General features: G+C 54.7%; 2 protein-coding genes across 6 annotated transcripts in view; one reads left to right on the top strand and one right to left on the bottom strand.

Moving 5' to 3' along the window:
- SIRT6 (sirtuin 6) overlaps positions 1-4,097 on the top strand; it is a 9,923-nt gene extending 5,826 nt beyond the window's left edge. For 2 of the 3 annotated variants that reach the window (XM_017847244.1, XM_017847245.1), the window contains exons 4-8: positions 947-1,006; positions 2,261-2,356; positions 2,438-2,518; positions 3,055-3,178; positions 3,261-4,097. In XM_017847244.1, the coding sequence (XP_017702733.1) occupies positions 947-1,006; positions 2,261-2,356; positions 2,438-2,518; positions 3,055-3,178; positions 3,261-3,590 (691 nt within the window). In that variant the 3' untranslated portion in view covers positions 3,591-4,097. The remainder of the gene's footprint in view (positions 1-946; positions 1,007-2,260; positions 2,357-2,437; positions 2,519-3,054; positions 3,179-3,260) is intronic. The other variant, XM_017847246.1, reaches the window with a different exon arrangement.
- A 2,114-nt stretch (positions 4,098-6,211) lies between these two features.
- CREB3L3 (cAMP responsive element binding protein 3 like 3) overlaps positions 6,212-18,651 on the bottom strand; it is an 18,455-nt gene continuing 6,015 nt past the window's right edge. For 2 of the 3 annotated variants that reach the window (XM_017847263.1, XM_017847262.1), the window contains exons 4-10: positions 17,630-17,748; positions 14,047-14,184; positions 10,125-10,231; positions 8,043-8,111; positions 7,091-7,175; positions 6,787-6,883; positions 6,212-6,610 (exon numbers count right to left, since the gene is read on the bottom strand). In XM_017847263.1, coding sequence (XP_017702752.1) covers positions 6,297-6,610; positions 6,787-6,883; positions 7,091-7,175; positions 8,043-8,111; positions 10,125-10,231; positions 14,047-14,184; positions 17,630-17,748 — 929 coding nt within the window. In that variant the 3' untranslated portion in view covers positions 6,212-6,296. The remainder of the gene's footprint in view (positions 6,611-6,786; positions 6,884-7,090; positions 7,176-8,042; positions 8,112-10,124; positions 10,232-14,046; positions 14,185-17,629; positions 17,749-18,651) is intronic. The other variant, XM_017847264.1, reaches the window with a different exon arrangement.

Genomic DNA, 18,651 nt, shown 5'->3' on the forward strand with positions numbered 1-18,651 from the left:
GAGACTCCGTCTCAAAAAAAAAAGAAAAAGAAAGAAAAAAAAAAGAAAAATTAGCCAGACGTGGTGGCTTATGCCTGTAATCCCAGCTACTCGGGAGGGTGAGGCAGGAGACTCGCTTGAACCCGGGAGGTGGAGGTTGTAGTGAGCCAAGATCGCGCCACTGCACTCCAGCCAGGGCGACAGAGTAAAATTCTGTCTCGGAAAAAAAAACTAAAGGAGGACTGGGTGCGGTGGCTCACGCCTGTCATCCCAGCACTTGGGGAAGCCAAGGCAGGCGGATCATGAGGTCAGGAGATTTAGACCATCCTGGCCAACATTGTGAAACCCCATCTCTACTAAAAAAAAAATACAAAAAATGAGCTGGGCATGGTGGCGGGCGCCTGTAGTCCCAGCTACTCGGGAGGCTGAGGCAGGAGAATGGCGTGAACCTGGGAGGCGGAGCTCACAGTGAGCTGAGATCGCACCACTGCACTCCAGCCTGGGCGACGGAGCGAGACTCTGTCTCAAAAAATAAAATAAAATAAAATAAATGAATAAAATGAAGCTGGGATTGGACCTCATGCTTCAGGGCCACGCATTGCCTCGGTTTCTTCCATTATAAACTGGGAATTTGAATTCCTGTGCTTCTGACCTGGTGACACCAAGAGGTTCCCATATGCTGTCGGAGGGGATGGGCATCTTCTGAGTGGAAAGGGCTTCCCGTTATCTAAGGTGGGTTCAGCCACAGGGGTTAATGATTCCTTGGGCTCAGAGAGGTTCGGCCACTTGCCCAGAGACACATAGCAGATGAGTGGTGGAGCCAGGAGCTAGAAGAGCCAGAAAGGATTTGATCAACGTTGTGGGAGAGGAGTCCGGGAAGCCTTCCTGGAGTAGAGGGGCTTAGCACCAGCCCCAAAGCCTGGGCATCCAGGGAGCCCTTTGCACCATCGAGCCTCTTCTCCCACAGGGACAAATTGGCAGAGCTTCATGGGAACATGTTCGTGGAAGAATGTGCCAAGTGTAAGACGTGAGTGTCACCTGGGTGCAGGGGCAGAGGCTCTGCCAGGCTTCCCCAGGCGGGTGCACGGTGTGAGCCATGCAGCCGCCATCCCTCCCTCAGGGCGGGCTCTGCCAGAGGGGGTTGGGGGTCGAATCTGTTGTCCCAGAGACCCTGAGGATGTGGGGGGACTGGGATATGGCCCTCCTGGAGGGATCTGGGGGTCATGCCTTCCTCCTGGAGGGATCTGGGGGGCATGCCTCCTTCCTGGAGGGATCTGGGGGCCATGCCTCCCTCCTGGGGTGATCTGAGGGTCATGCCTTCTTCCTGGGGGGATCTGAGGGCCATGTCTGCCTCCTAGAGGGATTTGGGGGTCATGCTTCCCTTCTTGGGGGGTACATCTGTGTCCTGGCACTGCCATAGCAACCTGCCGCAGATAAGCAGCTTAGAGCAATAGAAATTTGCGACAGTTCTGGGGGCCAGAAGTCCAAAATCCAGGTGTCTGCAGGGCCATGCTCCTCTGCAACCTGTAGTGGAGGATTTTTCCTGCCTTTTCCTGGCTGCTGGTGGCAGCCAGCCACCCTTGGTAGTCCTGGACCTATAGCTCCAGGGGCCTTCTTATCTCTGTGTCTCCTTGTTTTGGAGACAGAGTCTTGCTCTGTCACCCAGGCTGGAGTGCAGTGGCGCAATCTCGGCTCACTGCAACCTCCAGCTCCCGGTTCAAGCAATTCTTCTGCCTCAGCCTCCTGAGTAACTGGGACTACAGGTGCCCGCCACCACACCAGGCTAATTTTTGTATTTTTAGTAGAGATGGGATTGCACCATATTGGCCAGGCTGGTGTTGAACTTCTGACCTCATGATCCACCTGCCTCGGCCTCCCAAAGTGCTGGGATGAAAGGCATGAGCCACTGCGCCTGTCCCAGTATAACGATTAAAGTCAGGAAAAGTAAAGTGGACATCGCCTTCTCTAATCCTGAATCCAGACTCGGCCTGTTGTCCCCATGCTCCAGTGGTTCCTGTTTCTCCTGGTCTGGGATCCCATGCAGGGTCCTGTCTCTCGAGCTTTGTCTGGGACAGTTTCCTGCTTTGTTTTCTGTGCTGTGGGCACCGAGCAGCATCCTGGCCCGTTATTCATGGAAGGCTCCTCGTTCGTGTTGCTGGGTGCTAGTTCTGGTGACCTGTCCACCCCCCACCTTCCTGGGAGAACGTCGCCCTAGAAACAGTGCGAGAGTCACCCACGGGGGCTGACCCAGCCCCATCCTCCCCCTTCCTCCCCGACACAGGCAATACGTCCGGGACACAGTCGTGGGCACCATGGGCCTGAAGGCCACGGGCCGGCTCTGCACCGTGGCTAAGGCAAGGGGGCTGCGGGCCTGCAGGTGAGCCACCCCCACCCACGCCCTGGGCTCCAGGGGAGGCTGCGAGGCCCCTGTGAACTCTCCTTGGCTTCCTCATTGCAGGGGGGAGCTGAGGGACACCATCCTAGACTGGGAGGACTCCCTGCCCGACCGGGACCTGGCACTTGCCGATGAGGCCAGCAGGTCTGACCCCCACCCAGGGAGCCCATGGTGGGGTGGGCCAGGGCGACGGCAGAAACACAGCCAGCTCCAGCATGGGGCAGTGGCTCTGGCTCAGAGGCAGGGGAGGCTTCCTGGAGGAGGTGGGCCAGGCCAGGGGCTGCGCGCGCGCATACACACACGTACTCCTCGCCTCATGGCTCTGGGTGGGTGCTGCACAAGGAAACCAAGGCTTCGGCCAGGTGTCTCCTCTATCCAGTGCTGCCCAGCGGGGAGGTGGCTGAGCCAGGGTCCCACCCTAGGCGTCCAAGCTCTTAGCACACTGTGGTGCTCCCTAGAAGTGTCTAAGGGCCCGCTGTCCAGATCAATGACCCTGCCAGTGGACAGCAGAGGAGGGCGGGGTGGGATCCCAAAGGCTGATTCGGGAGTGGGGCCGGCCTTGACCGCCCCAGTGAGCACAGATGACCTAGGTGTGAGCCAGACCCCAGGGCTGGCTCGAGATGTTGGCAGGAGCGGGGCTGGGGAAGGGATCAGGCTAAGCCCACACTCCCTGGCCCCAGGAACGCCGACCTGTCCATCACGCTGGGAACATCACTGCAGATCCGACCCAGTGGGAACCTGCCGCTGGCTACCAAGCGCCGGGGGGGCCGCCTGGTCATCGTCAACCTGCAGCCCACCAAGCACGTAGGTGTCTGAGCCCACCCCTGCCCAGGGCCGCCGTGCACCCTCTGTCCCCCATGCCTGACCCGTCCCGCCCCCCCGGCAGGACCGCCATGCTGACCTCCGCATCCACGGCTACGTCGACGAGGTCATGACCCAGCTCATGAAGCACCTGGGGCTGGAGATCCCCACCTGGGACGGCCCCCGCGTGCTGGAGAGGGCGCTGCCGCCCCTGCCCCGCCCGCCTACCCCCAAGCTGGAGCCCAAGGAGGAATCACCCACCCGGATCAACGGCTCTATCCCTGCCGGCCCCAGGCAGGAGCCCTGCGCCCAGCACAACGGCTCAGAGCCCGCCAGCCCCAAACGGGAGCGGCCCACCAGCCCTGCCCCCAACAGACCCCCCAAAAGGGTGAAGGCCGAGGCGGTCCCCAGCTGACCAGGGTGCTTGGGGAGGGTGGGGCTTTTTGTAGCAACTGTGGATTCTTTTCCTCTCGTGGTCTCACTTTGTTACTTGTTTCTGTCCCCGGGAGCCTGAGGGCTCTGAGAGCTGTGCTGCAGGCCAGGGGTTGCACCTGCCCTCCATGGTCTCTCCCTGGGCTCTGGGGGCCTTTGGTGGGGTTTGGGGAAGAAGCCACACCCCAGAGCTAACAGCTGAGCCCCTGCCACACCCCATTCTCTGACTTGGAGTGTTGTCCAGAGGTGCGGCTGGGCCCTCCCGGGTCTCCAGTTTAAACAGGAGTGAACTCCCTCTGCCCCCAGGGCCTCCCCTCTGGGCCCCCCACACCCACCCTACCCCTCCTCCATGGACCCTGCAGGAGGGGAGACCCACCTCGAAGTGGGGGACGCAGTGGAGGCTTTGCACTACCTTCAGGGCTGGAGGGAGACGTGGGTCCACCAGGCTTCTGGAAGAGTCCTCAATGCAATAAAAAATTTCCTTCTTGCATCTCAGTGTGTTTATGTTATGTTATTTTATTTCATTGAGCCAGAGTCTCACTCTGTCACCAAGGCTGGAATGCAGTGGCTTGATCTCAGTTCACTGCAGCCTCTGCCTCCCTGGGTTCAAGCGATTCTCCTGCCTCAGCCTCCCGAGTAGCTGGGATTATAGGTTTGTGCCACTACACCCAGCTAATTGTTTGCATTTTTTTTGTTGTTGAGACGGGGGTCTCACTATGTGGCCCAGGCTGGTTTAAATTCCTGGGCTCAAGCATTCAGGCCAGCTCGGCCTCCCAAAGTACTGGACTTAACCGGCGTGAGCCACCGTGCCCAGTGAGTGTTTAAATTCCCAATTTGAGGCAGGTCCTCGCCCCCTGGGTCAGGAGTTCGTGGTCCCCTCCTCCCTGAACCACCTGCCTGGGCTCCGTTGCAATCCCTGCCCCTCAAGCCTGGAGGGGAGGAACAAGGGCTCACCTCACCCACCCCACCTCTGGAGGGATCAGGCCAGTTTTCTGATGATGAAGTCAATATGGCAGCTGTCATTTTCTAAGCACTCAGTTTGTAGTTATACACTTATGCGCATTTTTTGTTTGTTTGTTTAACATTTGCCCCCAGGTTGGCCGGGTGCGGTGGCTCAAGCCTGTAATCCCAGTACTTGGGGAGGCCGAGACGGCGGCACGAGGTCAGGAGATCGAGACCATCCCCTGGTTAACTCCAGTGAAACCGTCTCTCACTGAAAAAATACAAAAAACTAGCAGGGCGGGTGGAGGGCAACCTGTAGATCCCAGCTACTCGGGAGACTGAGGCGGAGAGTGGCGTGAACCTGGGAGGCGGAGTTGCAGTGAGCGTGAGATCCGACCCTGCACTCAGCCTGGGCGACAGAAGCCAGATTCCGTCTCAAAAAAAAAAAAAAAAAAAAAAAAAAAAATTCCCCCAGGCTATGAGCCCCTTCCAGTGCTTTGGCCCAATTGGGATTGCAGCCTGGCAGGCGCACACATGGCCCTCAGTGGGGGGCGACCCCCACAGGAAAGCGCAGAGCTCAGACGAGCCAGGTTCCACCTTCCCCAGCCTGTGACCTTGGGCAGCTCCCTCCACTCGACGCTCCGTGATCCTCACCCGCAAACGAGCAGGGTGGACCGCCCAGACCCCGGGAAGGGGCACTGCCTTCCGCAAAACCCCCGCGCGGAACCTTGAAAGCGCCACACTTGCCTCCCCGCACTCCGCCCCCGCCGCGCTCTCCAAGGTGCTGAACTCGTGTCCCGGCGCCTCTCCCCTCCGCAGCTCCAGCCGGGCATCCGGCGGGTGTGGAGCCCGCACCATCCACTCCCCCATCCCAGGCTGGCCCACCTCTTCTGGGGATCGAGGAGCCCCAGACTCGCTCCACACAAAAGAAAGGTTCTGTCAAAGTACTTTATTTCGGATCAGGGCAGTCTTAAGAAAAGGGGGGTGATTGTGGGCCGTGGGCTGCTCCCAAGACCCGGGCGCACCCAGGGCTCTGGGGCCAGGCTGCCCTGCAGTCTCGGCGGCTGCCTCCTCCCAGTGGTGCGAGGGAGCGGTTGCTGGGCCATCTGTTGTGGTGTGTGGCGTCTGTCCTGTCTGATCGGGTCCGTTCAGGCTGTGTCTGCCTCTCCTGGTCTGGGTCTGTGATTCAGGCTGTGTCTATCTGTTCGTTTGGGTCTGTTTCAGAACTGTGTCTGTCTGTCCTGGGTCTGTTTCAGGCTGTGTCTGTCTGTCTGTCTGGGTCGGTTTCAGGCTGTGTCTGTCTGGGTCTGTTTCAGGCTGTGTCTGTCTGTCTGTCTGGATTCTGTTCAGGCTATGGTCCTGTCTGGTCCTGTTTCAGGTTGTGGTCTGGTCCCTGTCTGTCTGGGTCAGTTGTCAGGCTGTGTCTGTCTGAGTCTGTTTCAGGCTGTGTCTCTTCCGGGTCTGTTTCAGGCTGTATGTTGTGTTTCTCTTGCTTCTGCTCTCCTGGCTCTGTGGTGTATTTCCCCCAGGTCCTGTGGCTCTCTCTTTGGCCATGTTCCTGGTGTCGGTCTGCATGGCCCCTTAGTCAGGCCCCTGGGTGTGTGCTGTGAGCTGTGCTCCCCCATTCTGACCTGTGTCTGCTGGGGGTCTCGGCTCCACGTCCCATCCCCAGGTGGGTCGCTGTCCAGCGCAGCATCCCCAAGGCACCCCTGGGCAGAGGGGCCTGGGAGCATAGTCCTGGCGGGGCTCACAGCTCGTCTCCCGCCGCCTCCAGCCCTGCACGTCCTGAGCCAGTGCTTGGCCCAGGCGCCACCCAGTCCAGCAGGGCGACCTGGCCCAGCCCCTCTGTTGCATTCCTCAGGACCAGGGTGGCGTTGTCCACCTCCTCCATCCAATTGGTCAGGTTCGCAGTGTCCCGGATGCCCCAGTCTGCCCCGGGGCTTCCTGGAGACCCTTCTCGGGTTGTGTCAGCCTCGGGTTGGGGTCCTGGGGCCTCGGAGCCCGGCACAGCATCAGAGGTCACGCGGGAGGCAGCATCGTTGTGCAAAGTTCTGGAGAACACTGATTGGGGAAGGGGGGCATCACAGGGGACATGGTGGAGGTGGGGTCTTATGCTCCTTTCCCTGGCCCCCAGCCTCAGGGAACAGGAGCACAGGGGTCTTCTCCCCCTCCCCCAGAGGCCTAGGATGGAGACTTGGGGAGCCCAGACAAGGGTTTCAAAGGTGGGGATCCCCTACCTCGCACAGGCGCAAAGTCCCCGGGGCTCTCGGCTTTGTTGGGGCCAAAGGGGCTGATGGACGGGAGGATAATGAGGGCAAAGGACAGCAACAGGACCTGGTGGAGACAGCAGCAGGGTCACCCCCTCCCTCCCCTCCCCTGCAAGCACCTCCATCCCACAGGCAGGGAAACTGAAGCCCCAAAGACCAGACTGGATCATACTTGAGTTGGGGCACGAGGAGAGCTTGGATTCACTGTCACCTCCCTGTGGGCCCCTCTGCTGAAGCCTAGGTCTCTGGCTTTCCTGGGGGCACCAGGACTCACCGCAACACAGGTGCCTGTCTGGGCTGACTTGCTGGTGGATTGCACCACAATGGCCTGGAGTTTCTTCAGCTGCTCCAAGAGGGACCTTAGAGAGACAGGCAGGCCTCCACTGAGCCCTAAAGGGCCTCGGTCCCGCTTCTCATCCATTTCCGGGGTCCCCCAGCCCCACTAAAGTCCAAATTCCATCCATCCTTCAAGGGCCTCCGGCTCTTTATTATTTATTTATTTTATTTTACTTATTTTATTTTATTTGAGACAGAGTCTTGCTCTGTTGCCCAGGCTGGAGTGCAGTGGCATGATCACAGCTCACTGCAAGCTCTGCCTCCTGGGTTTACGCCATTCTCCTGCCTCAGCCTCCCAAGTAGCTGGGACTACAGGCGCCCGCTACCTCGCCCGGCTAATTTTTTTGTATTTTTAGTAGAAACCGGGTTTCACTGTGTTAGCCAGGATGGTCTTGATCTCCTGACCTTGTGATCCACCCGCCTCAGCCTCCCAAAGTGCTGGGGTTACAGGCGTGAGCCACCGTGCCCGGTCTTATTTATTTATTTTTGAGACAGAGCCTTGCTCTGTTGCCCAGGCTGGAGTGCAGTGGTGCGATCTCGGCTCATGGCAACCTCCGCCTCCCGAGTTCAAGTGATTCTCCTGCCTCAGCCTCCTGAGTAGCTGGGATTACAGGCGCCTGCCACCATGCTCGGCTAATTTTTTTGTATTCTTAGTAGAGATGGTGTTTCACCATGTTGGCCAGGCTGGTCTCGAACTCCTGACCTCAGGTGGTCCACCTGCCTTGGCCTCCCAGAGTGCTGGGATTACAGGTGTGAGCCACCGCGCCCGGCCCGTAGGTGAAACTCTTATTTCCTATGTCATTGTGCCATCACATGGGTTCTCGGCTTTTCCTGCAAGGGACTCTGCGGCTGCTTCCCTTGTCCTCTGCCCCAGCAGGACCCAGACTCACAGGTTTTGCTTCTCGAGATGCAAGACTTTCCTCTGTAACTCCTGATTCTGAGCAGCGCAAGCTGACATCCTGAAAGGAGAAAGACACGATGACATTCAGCATACGCCAGCATACACCAGACAGCCCCACTGACATCTTCCCCAGGAGGCCTCACGTTACAAGCAGGGAACCCAAGGCCAGAGAGGGGAAGTCATTCATCCAAGGTTACCTGGCAGGTCAGATGGGGCTGGGATTTGAACCCACATCTGCCTGGTTCCTAGATCCCATTTCTTTTTTTTTTTTTTTTTTTTTTTTTTGAGACGGAGTCTTGCTCTGTCGCCCAGGCTGGAGTGCAGTGGCTGGATCTCAGCTCACTGCAAGCTCCGCCTCCCGGGTTCACGCCATTCTCCTGCCTCAGCCTCCCGAGTAGCTGGGACTATAGGCGCCCGCCACCTCGCCCGGCTTGTTTTTTGTATTTTTTAGTAGAGATGGGGTTTCACCGTGTTAGCCAGGATGGTCTCGATCTCCTGACCTCGTGATCCGCCCGTCTCGGCCTCCCAAAGTGCTGGGATTACAGGCTTGAGCCACCGCGCCCGGCCACCTAGATCCCATTTCTGCATTAATACGGAGGGGGCTTCATTCAAGGCTGAGCCCCCCGGCCGGGTGCGGTGGTTGACACCTGTAATCCCAACACTTTGGGAGGTCGAGACGGGCCGATCACCCGAGGTCAGGAGTTCTAGACCAGCTTGGCCAACGTGGTGAAACCCCATCTCTACTAAAAATACAAAATTAGTCAGGTTTGGTGGTGGGCGCCTGTAATCCCAGCTACTTGGGAGGCTGAGGCAGGAAAATCGCTTGAACCCGGGAAGTGGAGGTTGCAGTGAGTCAAGATCACACCATTGTACTCCAGCCTGGGCAATAAGAATGAAACTCCGTCTCAAAAAACAAACAAACAAACAAGAAACCGCTGAGCCTCCTAGATTCAGGCAGTGATGTTTCCAGAAGAAATATCAGGACAACCGGACATCCCAGGAGATTCAAGTTTCAACTCTCCCCACCGACCCATGCATGACCTTGAGCCACTTCACTCTCTGGTCTCAGTTTTTGTGTCTGTGAAATGGGATACAATCACCCAGGACACAGGGTGGTGGGGAGAATGACCCTGGATAAAGATGATGAGAAGCTTAGCAGATTGCATTTAAGAAAGGGGACAGACCAGGGCCAGGCGTGGTGACTCACGCCTGTAATCCCAGCACTTTGGGAGGCCGAGGTGGGCAGATCACGAGGTCAGGAGATGGAGACCACAGTGAAACGCTGTCTCTACTAAAAATACAAAAAATTAGCCAGGTGCGGTGGCGGGTGCCTGTAGTCCCAGCTACTTGGGAGGCTGAGGCAGGAGAATAGTGTGAACCTGGGAGGCGGAGCTTGCAGTGAGCTGAGATCACGCCACCACACTCCAGCCTGGGCGACAGAGCGAGACTCCGTCTCAGAAAAAAAAAAAAAGAAAGAAAGAAAGGGGACAGATCAGGTGCAGTGGCTCACACCTGTAGTCCCAGCACTTTAGGAAGCTGAAGCGGCCAGATCACCTGAGATCAGGAGTTTGAGACTAGCCTGGGCAACACGGTGAAACCCCATCTCTACCAAAAATACAAAAAAAAATTAGCTGGGCCTGGTGGCGGGCGCCTGTAATCCCAGCTACTGGAGAGGCTGAGGCAGGAGAATTGCTTGAACCTGGGAGGTGGAGGTTGCAGTGAGCCGAGACCGCATCGCTGCACTCCAGCCTGGGAAAAGAGTGAGACTCTGCCACACACAAAAAAAGGAAGGAAGTGTCTATCTTCAGGCAGAGGGTCAGAATAGGATGGGTCACACTTTGTCCTTTCTCCACACACCTTCTAGGGAGCAAAGGGTCTCCCAAACCCTTGCCCTACACCGTCTCTAGGCATCCTCCCAACCCTGCAATCAGTAAGAAGCATGATCTCTTCCAGAGAGGAGAACCACCTCCAATTTTGTCAGACCCTAAGCTGTGTGGTCTTAGCCACGTCTCCTTCTCTCTGGGCCTCAGTTCCCTCCCCGAGTGTAGAGTCTGGGTCCAGCACCACCCACCGAGTCTCCAGGCCGTCGATATATTCCTTTTTCTTCTTCCTGCTTTCTTGGGCCGACTGCTTGTTCCGGATTTTCCGGCGGATTTTTTTCAGCACTCGCTCCTCGTACTGCCAAGTGAAATGGAGAGGAGGATGTCAGGACAGCAAGTCCCCACTTGGAGGCCAGGGGCAGTGGCTCTCGCCTGTAATCCCAGCACTTTGGGAGGCCGAGGCAGGCGGATCACCTGAGGTCAGGAGTTCGAGACCAGCCTGGCCAATATGGTGAAACCCTGTCTCTACTAAAAATACAAAAATTAGCCAAGCGCAGTGGCAGGTGCCTGTAGTCCCAGCTACTCGGGAGGCTGAAGCAGGAGAATGGTGTGAACCCGGGAGGCGGAGGTTGCAGTGAGCCGAGATTGTGCCATTGCAATCCAGCCTGGGCAACAAGAGTGAAACTCCATCTCAACAAATAAATAAACGAATCAATCAATCAATAAAATAAAATAATTAAAATTAAAAAATTAAAGTCTTCACTTTGGGGACAGTCCCCACTGTCCTGACCCCACTTCACCTAACCTCTACCCCACAACTTCACCCCATTCTCTTTCCATATGAGACATCCCCGAGGACCCACAGGCAGATTCCTAATGACTTGAAGCTACCCTTTGCCCAAACCCTCAGAGAGTCTCTGGGAGGCACCTGGGTCTGAGGGTCTCTTCCCAGCTCCCAATACTGTAAAATGGGCAACTGCCCACCAGACTTTGGGCACGGGTACCACTGCGTCACCTTGGGGCCATCTCTGGAAACAGCACTTTTCCCTGGAGACAGGAAGTGTTTCAAGACTAATTAATACATGTTTTTTCTTCTTTCTTTGCTTTCCTTTCTTTCCTTTTCCTTCCTTCCCTCCCTCCCTTCCTCCCTCCCTCCCTCCCTTCCTTCCTTCCTTCCCTCTCTCTCTCTCTCTCTCTTTCTTGTTTGACTCTTGTCGCCCAGGCTGGAGTGCAGTGGCGAGATCTCAGCTCACTGCAACCTCCACCCTCCGGGTTCAAGTGATTCTCCCACCCCAGCTTCCCGAGTAGCTGGGATTACAGGCCCCCACCACCATGCCTATTTTTAGTAGAGATGGGGTTTCACCATGTTGGCCAGGCTGGTCTCAAACTCCCGACCTCAGGTGATCCACCCATCTTTGCCTCCCAAAGAGCTAGGATTACAGGCGTGAGTCACTGCGCCCGGCCAATAAGTGTCTTCAATTGGGAATGTCAGGCTGGGCACGGTGGCTCACAGTGCTGTCATCCCAACATTTTGGGAGGCCAAGGCAAGAGGATCGCTTAAGTCCAGGAGTTCAAGACTAGCCTGGGCAACATTTAGTAAAGTTATCTTGTCTCTACTAAAACAAAACAACAACAAAATTAGCTGGGTGTGGTGGTACACGCCTGTAGTCCCAGCTACTTGGGAGGCTGAGGCAGGAGGATCCCTTGAGACCAGGAGCTACTAACTGCAGATTGCACCACTGCAGTCCAGCCTGGGTAACAAAGTGAGATCCTATCTCAAAACAAACAACAACAACAACAACAACAGAAACAGAGACAGATGGGACTGGGCATGGTGGCTCACACCTGTAATCCTAACACTTTGGGAGGCCAAGGCCGGAGGATTGCTTGAGGCCAGGAATTTGAGACCAGCCTGGGCAACATAGCAGGATCCTGTCTCTACGAAAAAAAAAAAAAAAATGCCAAGCGCAGTGGCTCACGCCTATAATCCCAGCACTTTGGGAGGTTGAGGCAGGCGGATCACAAGGTCAAGAGATTGAGATCATCCTGTACAACATGGTGAAACTCCGTCTCTACTACAAAAAAAAAAAAAATTAGCTGGGTGTGGTTGCACACGCCTGTAATCCCAGCTACTTAGGAGGCTGAGGCAGGAGAATTGCTTGAACCTGGGAGGCAGAGGTTGCAGTGAGCTGAGATCACGCCACTGTACTCCAACCTGGGCAACAGAGCGAGACTCTGTCTCAAAAAAAAAAAAAAAAATTAGGCTGGGCACGGTGACTCATGTCTGTAAACCCAGCACTTTGGGAGGCTGAGGTAGGTGGATTACCTAAGGTGGGGAGTTCAAGACCAGCCTGACCAACATGGAGAAACCCTGTCTCTACTAAAAATACAAAAAATTAGCTGGACATGGTAGCAGGCGCCTGTAATCCCAGATATTTGGGAGGCTGAGGCAGGAGAATCGCTTGAACCTGGGAAGCAGAGGTTGTAGTGAGCCAAGATCGTGCCACCGCACTCCAGCCTGGGCAACAAGAGGGAAACTCCGTCTCAGAAAAAAAAAAAAAAAAAAAAAATTAGCTAGGCATAATGGGGTACACCTGTAGTCCCAGCTACTAGGGAGGCTGAAGTGGGAGAATCACTTGAACTCCAGACGGGGAGGCTGCAGTGAGCCAAGGTCACGTCACTGTACTCCAGCCTGGGTGACAGAGTAAGACCCTGTCTCGAAAGAAAAAAATAAACAGATGAGAATATCAAACTCAGGCATTGATACTGAGTGAGCAGGCTGAGTGGGGACTGTGGTTAGCTAGAGCCCAAGCAGCTACCCAGCCACTGACTAGTACATATGGAGGTTTCAGAATATGGAACAGAAGCCATTCAAGTCATTGAGTTGGTTTTCTGGGTTTTGTTTTGTTTATGTTTTTGAGACAGAGTTTCGCTCTTGTCACCCAGGCTGGAGTGCAGTGGCACCATCTCGGCTCACTGCAACCTCTGCCTCTTGGGTTCAGGGGAGATTCTCCTACCTCAGCCTCCTGAGAAGCTGGGAGGCTGAGAAGCACCTTACAGGTGCCCGTCACCGGGCACAGCTAATTTTTGTAATTTTAGTAGAGACGGAGTTTCACCATGTTGGCCAGGCTGGTCTTGGACTCCTGACCTCAGGTGATTCTCTGCCTCAGTCTCCCAAAGTGCTGGGATTACAGGCGTGAGCCACCATGCCCGGCCTCAAGTCACTGAATTCTCATGTAAAATCTACCGGTCAGAAAAAACATTATCAAGCAATTCAAAAATGTATAAAATGCAGTACGGTCGAATCAAAACATGTCTGCAGGGCCAGGCATGATAGATCACGCCTGTAATCACAACACTTTGGGATACCAAGATGGGAGAATCACTTGAGCCCAGGAGTTCCAGCCCAGCCTGGGTAACATAACAAGACTCCGTTTCTACACACACACACACACACACACACACACACACACACACACAAAGTTTAAATTAGCCAAGTGTAGTGGCGTGCACCTGTCATCTCAGCTACTTGAGAGGCTGAGGCGGGAGGATCTCTTGAGCTCAGGAGATCAAGGCTGAGGTGAGCTATGATGGCACCACTGCACTCCAGCCAGACACAGCAAGACCCTATCTCCAAAAAAACAGTTTGCTGCACCCCAATTGCTGCCACCTGGAGTCCGCCATTCATTCCTGGATGTTGATAATTAACCTCTGAGTTGAATTTACAATGGAGTTTCTGGCTGATTGTTTTGGATCTGGTGACAGACACACCGTAGCATTCTAGTACGGGTATTCTAAAGGTGAGACACATAGCCAGCGCAGTGGCTCATGCCTGTAACCCCAGAACTTTGGGAGACCGAGGTGGGAGGATCACATGAGGTCAGGAGTTCAAGACCAGCCTGGCCAACATGGTGAAACCCTGTCTCTACTAAAAATACAAAAATTATCCGGGCATGGTGGCGGGTGACTGTAGTCCCAGCTACTCAGGAGGCTGAGGCAGGAGAATCGCTGGAACATGGGAGGCAGAGGTAGCAGTGAGCTGAAATCATGCCACTGCACCCCAGCCTCGGTGACAGAGAAAGACTCTAAATGAATAAGTAAAGGTGGGACACCCACGCAGGTAAGTGCATGAAGGGGAGATGAACCCGGGGCTGGAAGTCCCCCCAGACTCACTTTAGTGAGGGGCAGCTGAGTGGGCAGCGTGATGCCTTCTTTAGCCAGCAGTTTCTTCTCATCCTCAGTGAGCACCAGCTCCTGACAGTGCTCAGCCCCAGGTCTCAGGAGGTGGGAGACCCCCAGGTGATGCTGTTGCTACGGAAAAAAGCAGAGGAATGATGGCGGGTGCAGGGACACCAACCACCTTCAGGAAATGAAAGAGTCATCAGATCGAAAACACTATCTCCCCAGGCTGGGTGCGGTGGCTCACGCCTGTCATCCCAGCTACTCGGGAGGCTGAGGTGGGTGGATCATGAGGTCAGGAGTTTGAGACCAGCCGGGCCAACATGGTGAAACATGGTGAAACCCCGTCTCAACTAAAAATACAAAAAGTTAGCCAGGCGTAGTGGCGGGTGCCTGTAATCCCAGCTACTTGGGAGGCTGAGGCAGGAGAATTGCTTGAACCCGGAAGGCGGAGGTTGCAGTGAGCCGAGATCGTGCCACTACACTCCAGCCCTAGCGACAGAGTGAGACTTCGTCTCAATAGATAAATAAATAGCCGGGCCTGGTGGCGGGCACCTGTAATCCCAGCTACTCGGGAGGCTGAGGCAGGAGAATTGCTTGAATCTGGGAAGCGGGGGTTCCAGTGAACCAAGATCATGCCACTGCCCTCCAGCCTGGGAGACAGAGTAAGACTCCGTCTCAAAAAAAAAAAAAAAAAAGGTGGCTCACATCTGTAGTCCCAGCACTTTGGGAGGCCAAGGCAGGTGGATCACTTGAGCTCAGGAGTTCGAGACCAGCTTAGCCAATATGGTGAAACCCTGTCTCTACTAAAAATACAAAAAGTCAGCCGGGCATGGTTGCAGGCACCTGTAATCCCAGCTATTTGGGAGGCTAAGGCAGGAGAATTGCGGAGGTTGCAGTGAGCTGAGATCCAGCCTGGGCAACAGCAACTCCGTCTCAAAACAAAAACAACAAAAACTATCACTCCACAATCTCCCTTGGCACCAGGACTCAAAATAACCAACACACAGTCCTTTGACTTGGCCATTCTACCTTCAGAAATCAGTCCTACAGATATCCTCACGCGCAAAATGGCGTTTTTTGTTGTTGTTGTTGTTTTTTTTGAGACGGAGTCTCGCTCTTTCACCCAGGCTGGAGTGCAGTGGCACGATCTTGGCTCACTGCAACCTCCGCCTCCCAGGTTCACGCCATTCTCCTGCCTCAGCCTCCCAAGTAGCTGGGACAACAGGCGCCCGTGACCACGCCCGGCTGACTTTATGTATTTTTAGTAGAGACGGGGTTTCACCGTGTTAGCCAAGATGGTCTTGATCTCTGACCTCGTGATCTGTCCGCCTCGGCCTCCCAAAGTGCCAGGATTACAGGTGTGAGCCACCGTGCCCGGCCCACTGAATGGTGGCAGTGGAGGCAGGAGAATGGCGTAAATTTTGAGAGCTTTCTTCTTTTCATTTTATTATGACTATTATTATTTTTGAAACAGGGTCTTGCTACGTCGCCTGGGCGGGAGTGCAGTGGTGCTATCTTGGCTCACTGCAACTTCCGCCTCCTAGGCTCAAGCGATTCTCCAGCCTCAGCTTCCCTAGTAGCTGGGACCACAGGGCGTGCCACCATGCTTGGCTAATTTTTGAATTTTTTTGTAGAGATGGGGTTTCACTATGTTGCCCAGGCTGATCTCAAGCAGTCTGTCTACTTCAGCCTCCCAAAGTGCTGGGATTACAGGCGGGGTGCAGTAACTCATGCCTATAATCCAGCACTGTGGGAGGCCAAGGGAGGAGGATCACCTGAGGCTAGGAGTTCAAGACCAACCTGGGAAACATAGCAAGACCCATATCTACAGAAAAAAATTAAAAGAAAAATTAGCTGGGTCTAAACTGGGCATAGTGGTTCATGCCTACTGTAATCCCAGCACTTTGGGAGGCTGAGGCAGGTGGATCACTGAGGTCAGGAGTTTGACACCAGCCTGACCAACATGGTGAAACCTCAAACCTCATCTCTACTAAAAAATACAAAATTAGGCCGGGTGCGGTGGCTCACGCTTGTTAATTCCAGCACTTTGAGAGGCCAAGGCTGGTGGATCACAAGGTCAGGAGATCGAGACCATCCTGGCTAACACGGTGAAACCTCGTCTCTACTAAAAATACAAAAAAATTAGCCAGGCATGGCAACGTGTGCCTATAGTCCCAGCTGCTGGGGAGGCTGAGGCAGGAGATTGGTGTGAACCTGGGAGGTGGAGCTTGCAGTGAACCGAGATCGCGCCACTGCACTCCAGCCTAGGTAACAGAGCAAGACTCTGTCTCAAAAAAAAAAAAAAAAGAAAAAACGAAAAACAAAATTAGCTGGACCTGATGTCGCATGCCTGTAATCTCAGTTACTTGGGAGGCTGAGGCAGGAGGATCGCTTGAACCTGGGAGGTGGAGGGAGGTTGCAGTGAGCCGAGATTGCACCATGCACTCCAGCCTGAGTAACAAGAGAGAACTCTGTCTCAAAAAAAAAAAAAAAAAAGACAAGAAAAATTAGCTGGATGTGGTGGTGCACGCCTGTAGTCCCAGCTACTTGGGAGTCTGAGGCAGAAGGATTGCCTGAGGCCAGGAGTTTGAGGCTGCTGTGAGCTAGGATTGTGTCGCTGCACTCCAGCCTGGGCAACAAAGTGAGATTGTGTCTCAAAAAAAATTTTTAAGGCCGGGCGCGGTGGCTCAAGCCTGTAATCCCAGCACTTTGGGAGGCCGAGACGGGCGGATCACGAGGTCAGGAGATCGAGACCATCCTGGCTAACACGGTGAAACCCTGTCTCTACTAAAATACAAAACTAGCCGGGCGAGGTGGTGGGTGCCTGTAGTCCCAGCTACTCGGGAGGCTGAGGCAGGAGAATGGCGTAAATCCGGGAGGCGGAGCTTGCAGTGAGCTGAGATCCGGCCACTGCACTCCAGCCTGGGTGACAGAGCGAGACTCTGCCTCAAAAAAAAAAAAAAAAAAAAATTTTTAAGATGATAAATAAAGCATTTAGAAGAGTGCCTGGCATTTAGCAGGTGCATTCTCAGTTTTAGCTTTGTTCCTTTTGTTATCATTGTTGAGACAGTCTTGCTCTGTTGGCCAGGCTGGAGTGCACTGGTGCAATCACAGCTCGCTGCAGCCTTGACCTCCTGGGCTCAAGCGATCCTCCCACCTCTGCCTCCCAAGTAGCTGGGACCACAGGCATGTGCCACTATGCCAGGCTCATTTTTGTATTTTTTGTATAGATGGGGTTTCACCATGTTGCCCAGGCTGATCTCAAACTCCTGAGCTTAAGCGATCTGCCTGCCTTGGCCTCCCAAAGTGCTGGAATTACAGGTGTGAACCACCACACTCGGCCAGTTTTAGCTTTTTTTTTTTGTTGCTGTTGTTACTGCTAAATACCACAGAGGAAGACGCCCCAGCCCAGGCGACAGTGAACCCGGGACTGGAATGTTCTCTAACGGTGGGCAAATTCCATGCCTTTCTGTGACTCAGTTTTCCAGTCTCTGAAATGGGAATATTTAGGTTCCTCGAACCCGAGCAGCCTTCCCAGATCCAACGCCCCGTGGGAGGGTGTGGCGGTGCTCACCAGGTCCCCGCTGCTGCCCGAAAGGAGGAGATCTTTCACGGTGAGATTGCATCGTGGGGACACGTGCACCGGGTCAGCCTGTTTCTCAGCATAGGTCCTTCCTCCTGGGCTCCACATTTCTGACCAGGGCAGTTGGGGACGGAAACCGGGAGAGTGTGAGATGGGAGGAGTCCTGAGCTTCCAGCCTCTAACCACCTCCTCCACCAAGTCTCCCATGCTTCATCTCAACATTTGTAGGACTTTTGCCAGAGCTTGGAGTCCTCAAGGCCTGGGTTGAAGGGGGCAGCCCTCACTAGTGATTCGGTCTCCCCTCTGCTATAAGACGGGAACCCAGCCAGTCATGGTGGCTCACGCCTGTATTCTCAGCACTTTGGGAGGCCGAGGCAGGAGGATCATCTGAGGTTAGAAGTTCAAGACCAGCCTGGCCAACACGGTGAAACCCCGTCTCTATTAAAAATACAAAAATTAGCTGGGCCTGGTGGCGTGCACCTGTAATTCCAGCTGCTCGGGAGGCTGAGGCAGGAGAATCACTTGAACCCAGGTGGTGGACGTTACAGTGAGATGAGATTGCGGCACTGCACTCCAGCCTGGATGACACAGCGGATTCCATCTCAAAAAAAAAAAAAAAAAAAGATGGGGACCCAAATTCAACAGGGCTTGGTTCTGTCTGTTCCACAAGGCTGAGGAAGACACAGGACATTGTCAGGAGACACCAGCTGATTCAGAAGGGAGTGGCTGTTATCACACAGAATTACAGGTTAGATTTGCAGCCCGCCAGGCGCTATCTCACCCGAGGGGCAGGGACGAGGTCTGATTCACCTCCGGTTGTCCCCTCCTGGTACCCGGCATGCAGTAGGCATGCTGTCTGAGCACACAAACTTCGGGTCAGATAACCTTTAGTTCCCATCCTGGTTGGGCAGGGCTGTGTGACCTTGAGTAACTGACTTCACCTCTCTGAGCCTCAGGGTTTTTTTTTTTTTTTTTTTTTTTTTGAGACGGAGTCTCGCTCTGTCGCCCAGGCT

Source organism: Rhinopithecus bieti, unplaced genomic scaffold, assembly GCF_001698545.2.
Source record: "Rhinopithecus bieti isolate Rb0 unplaced genomic scaffold, ASM169854v2 scaffold_28055, whole genome shotgun sequence".
Classification (NCBI taxonomy): Eukaryota; Metazoa; Chordata; class Mammalia; order Primates; family Cercopithecidae; genus Rhinopithecus; species Rhinopithecus bieti.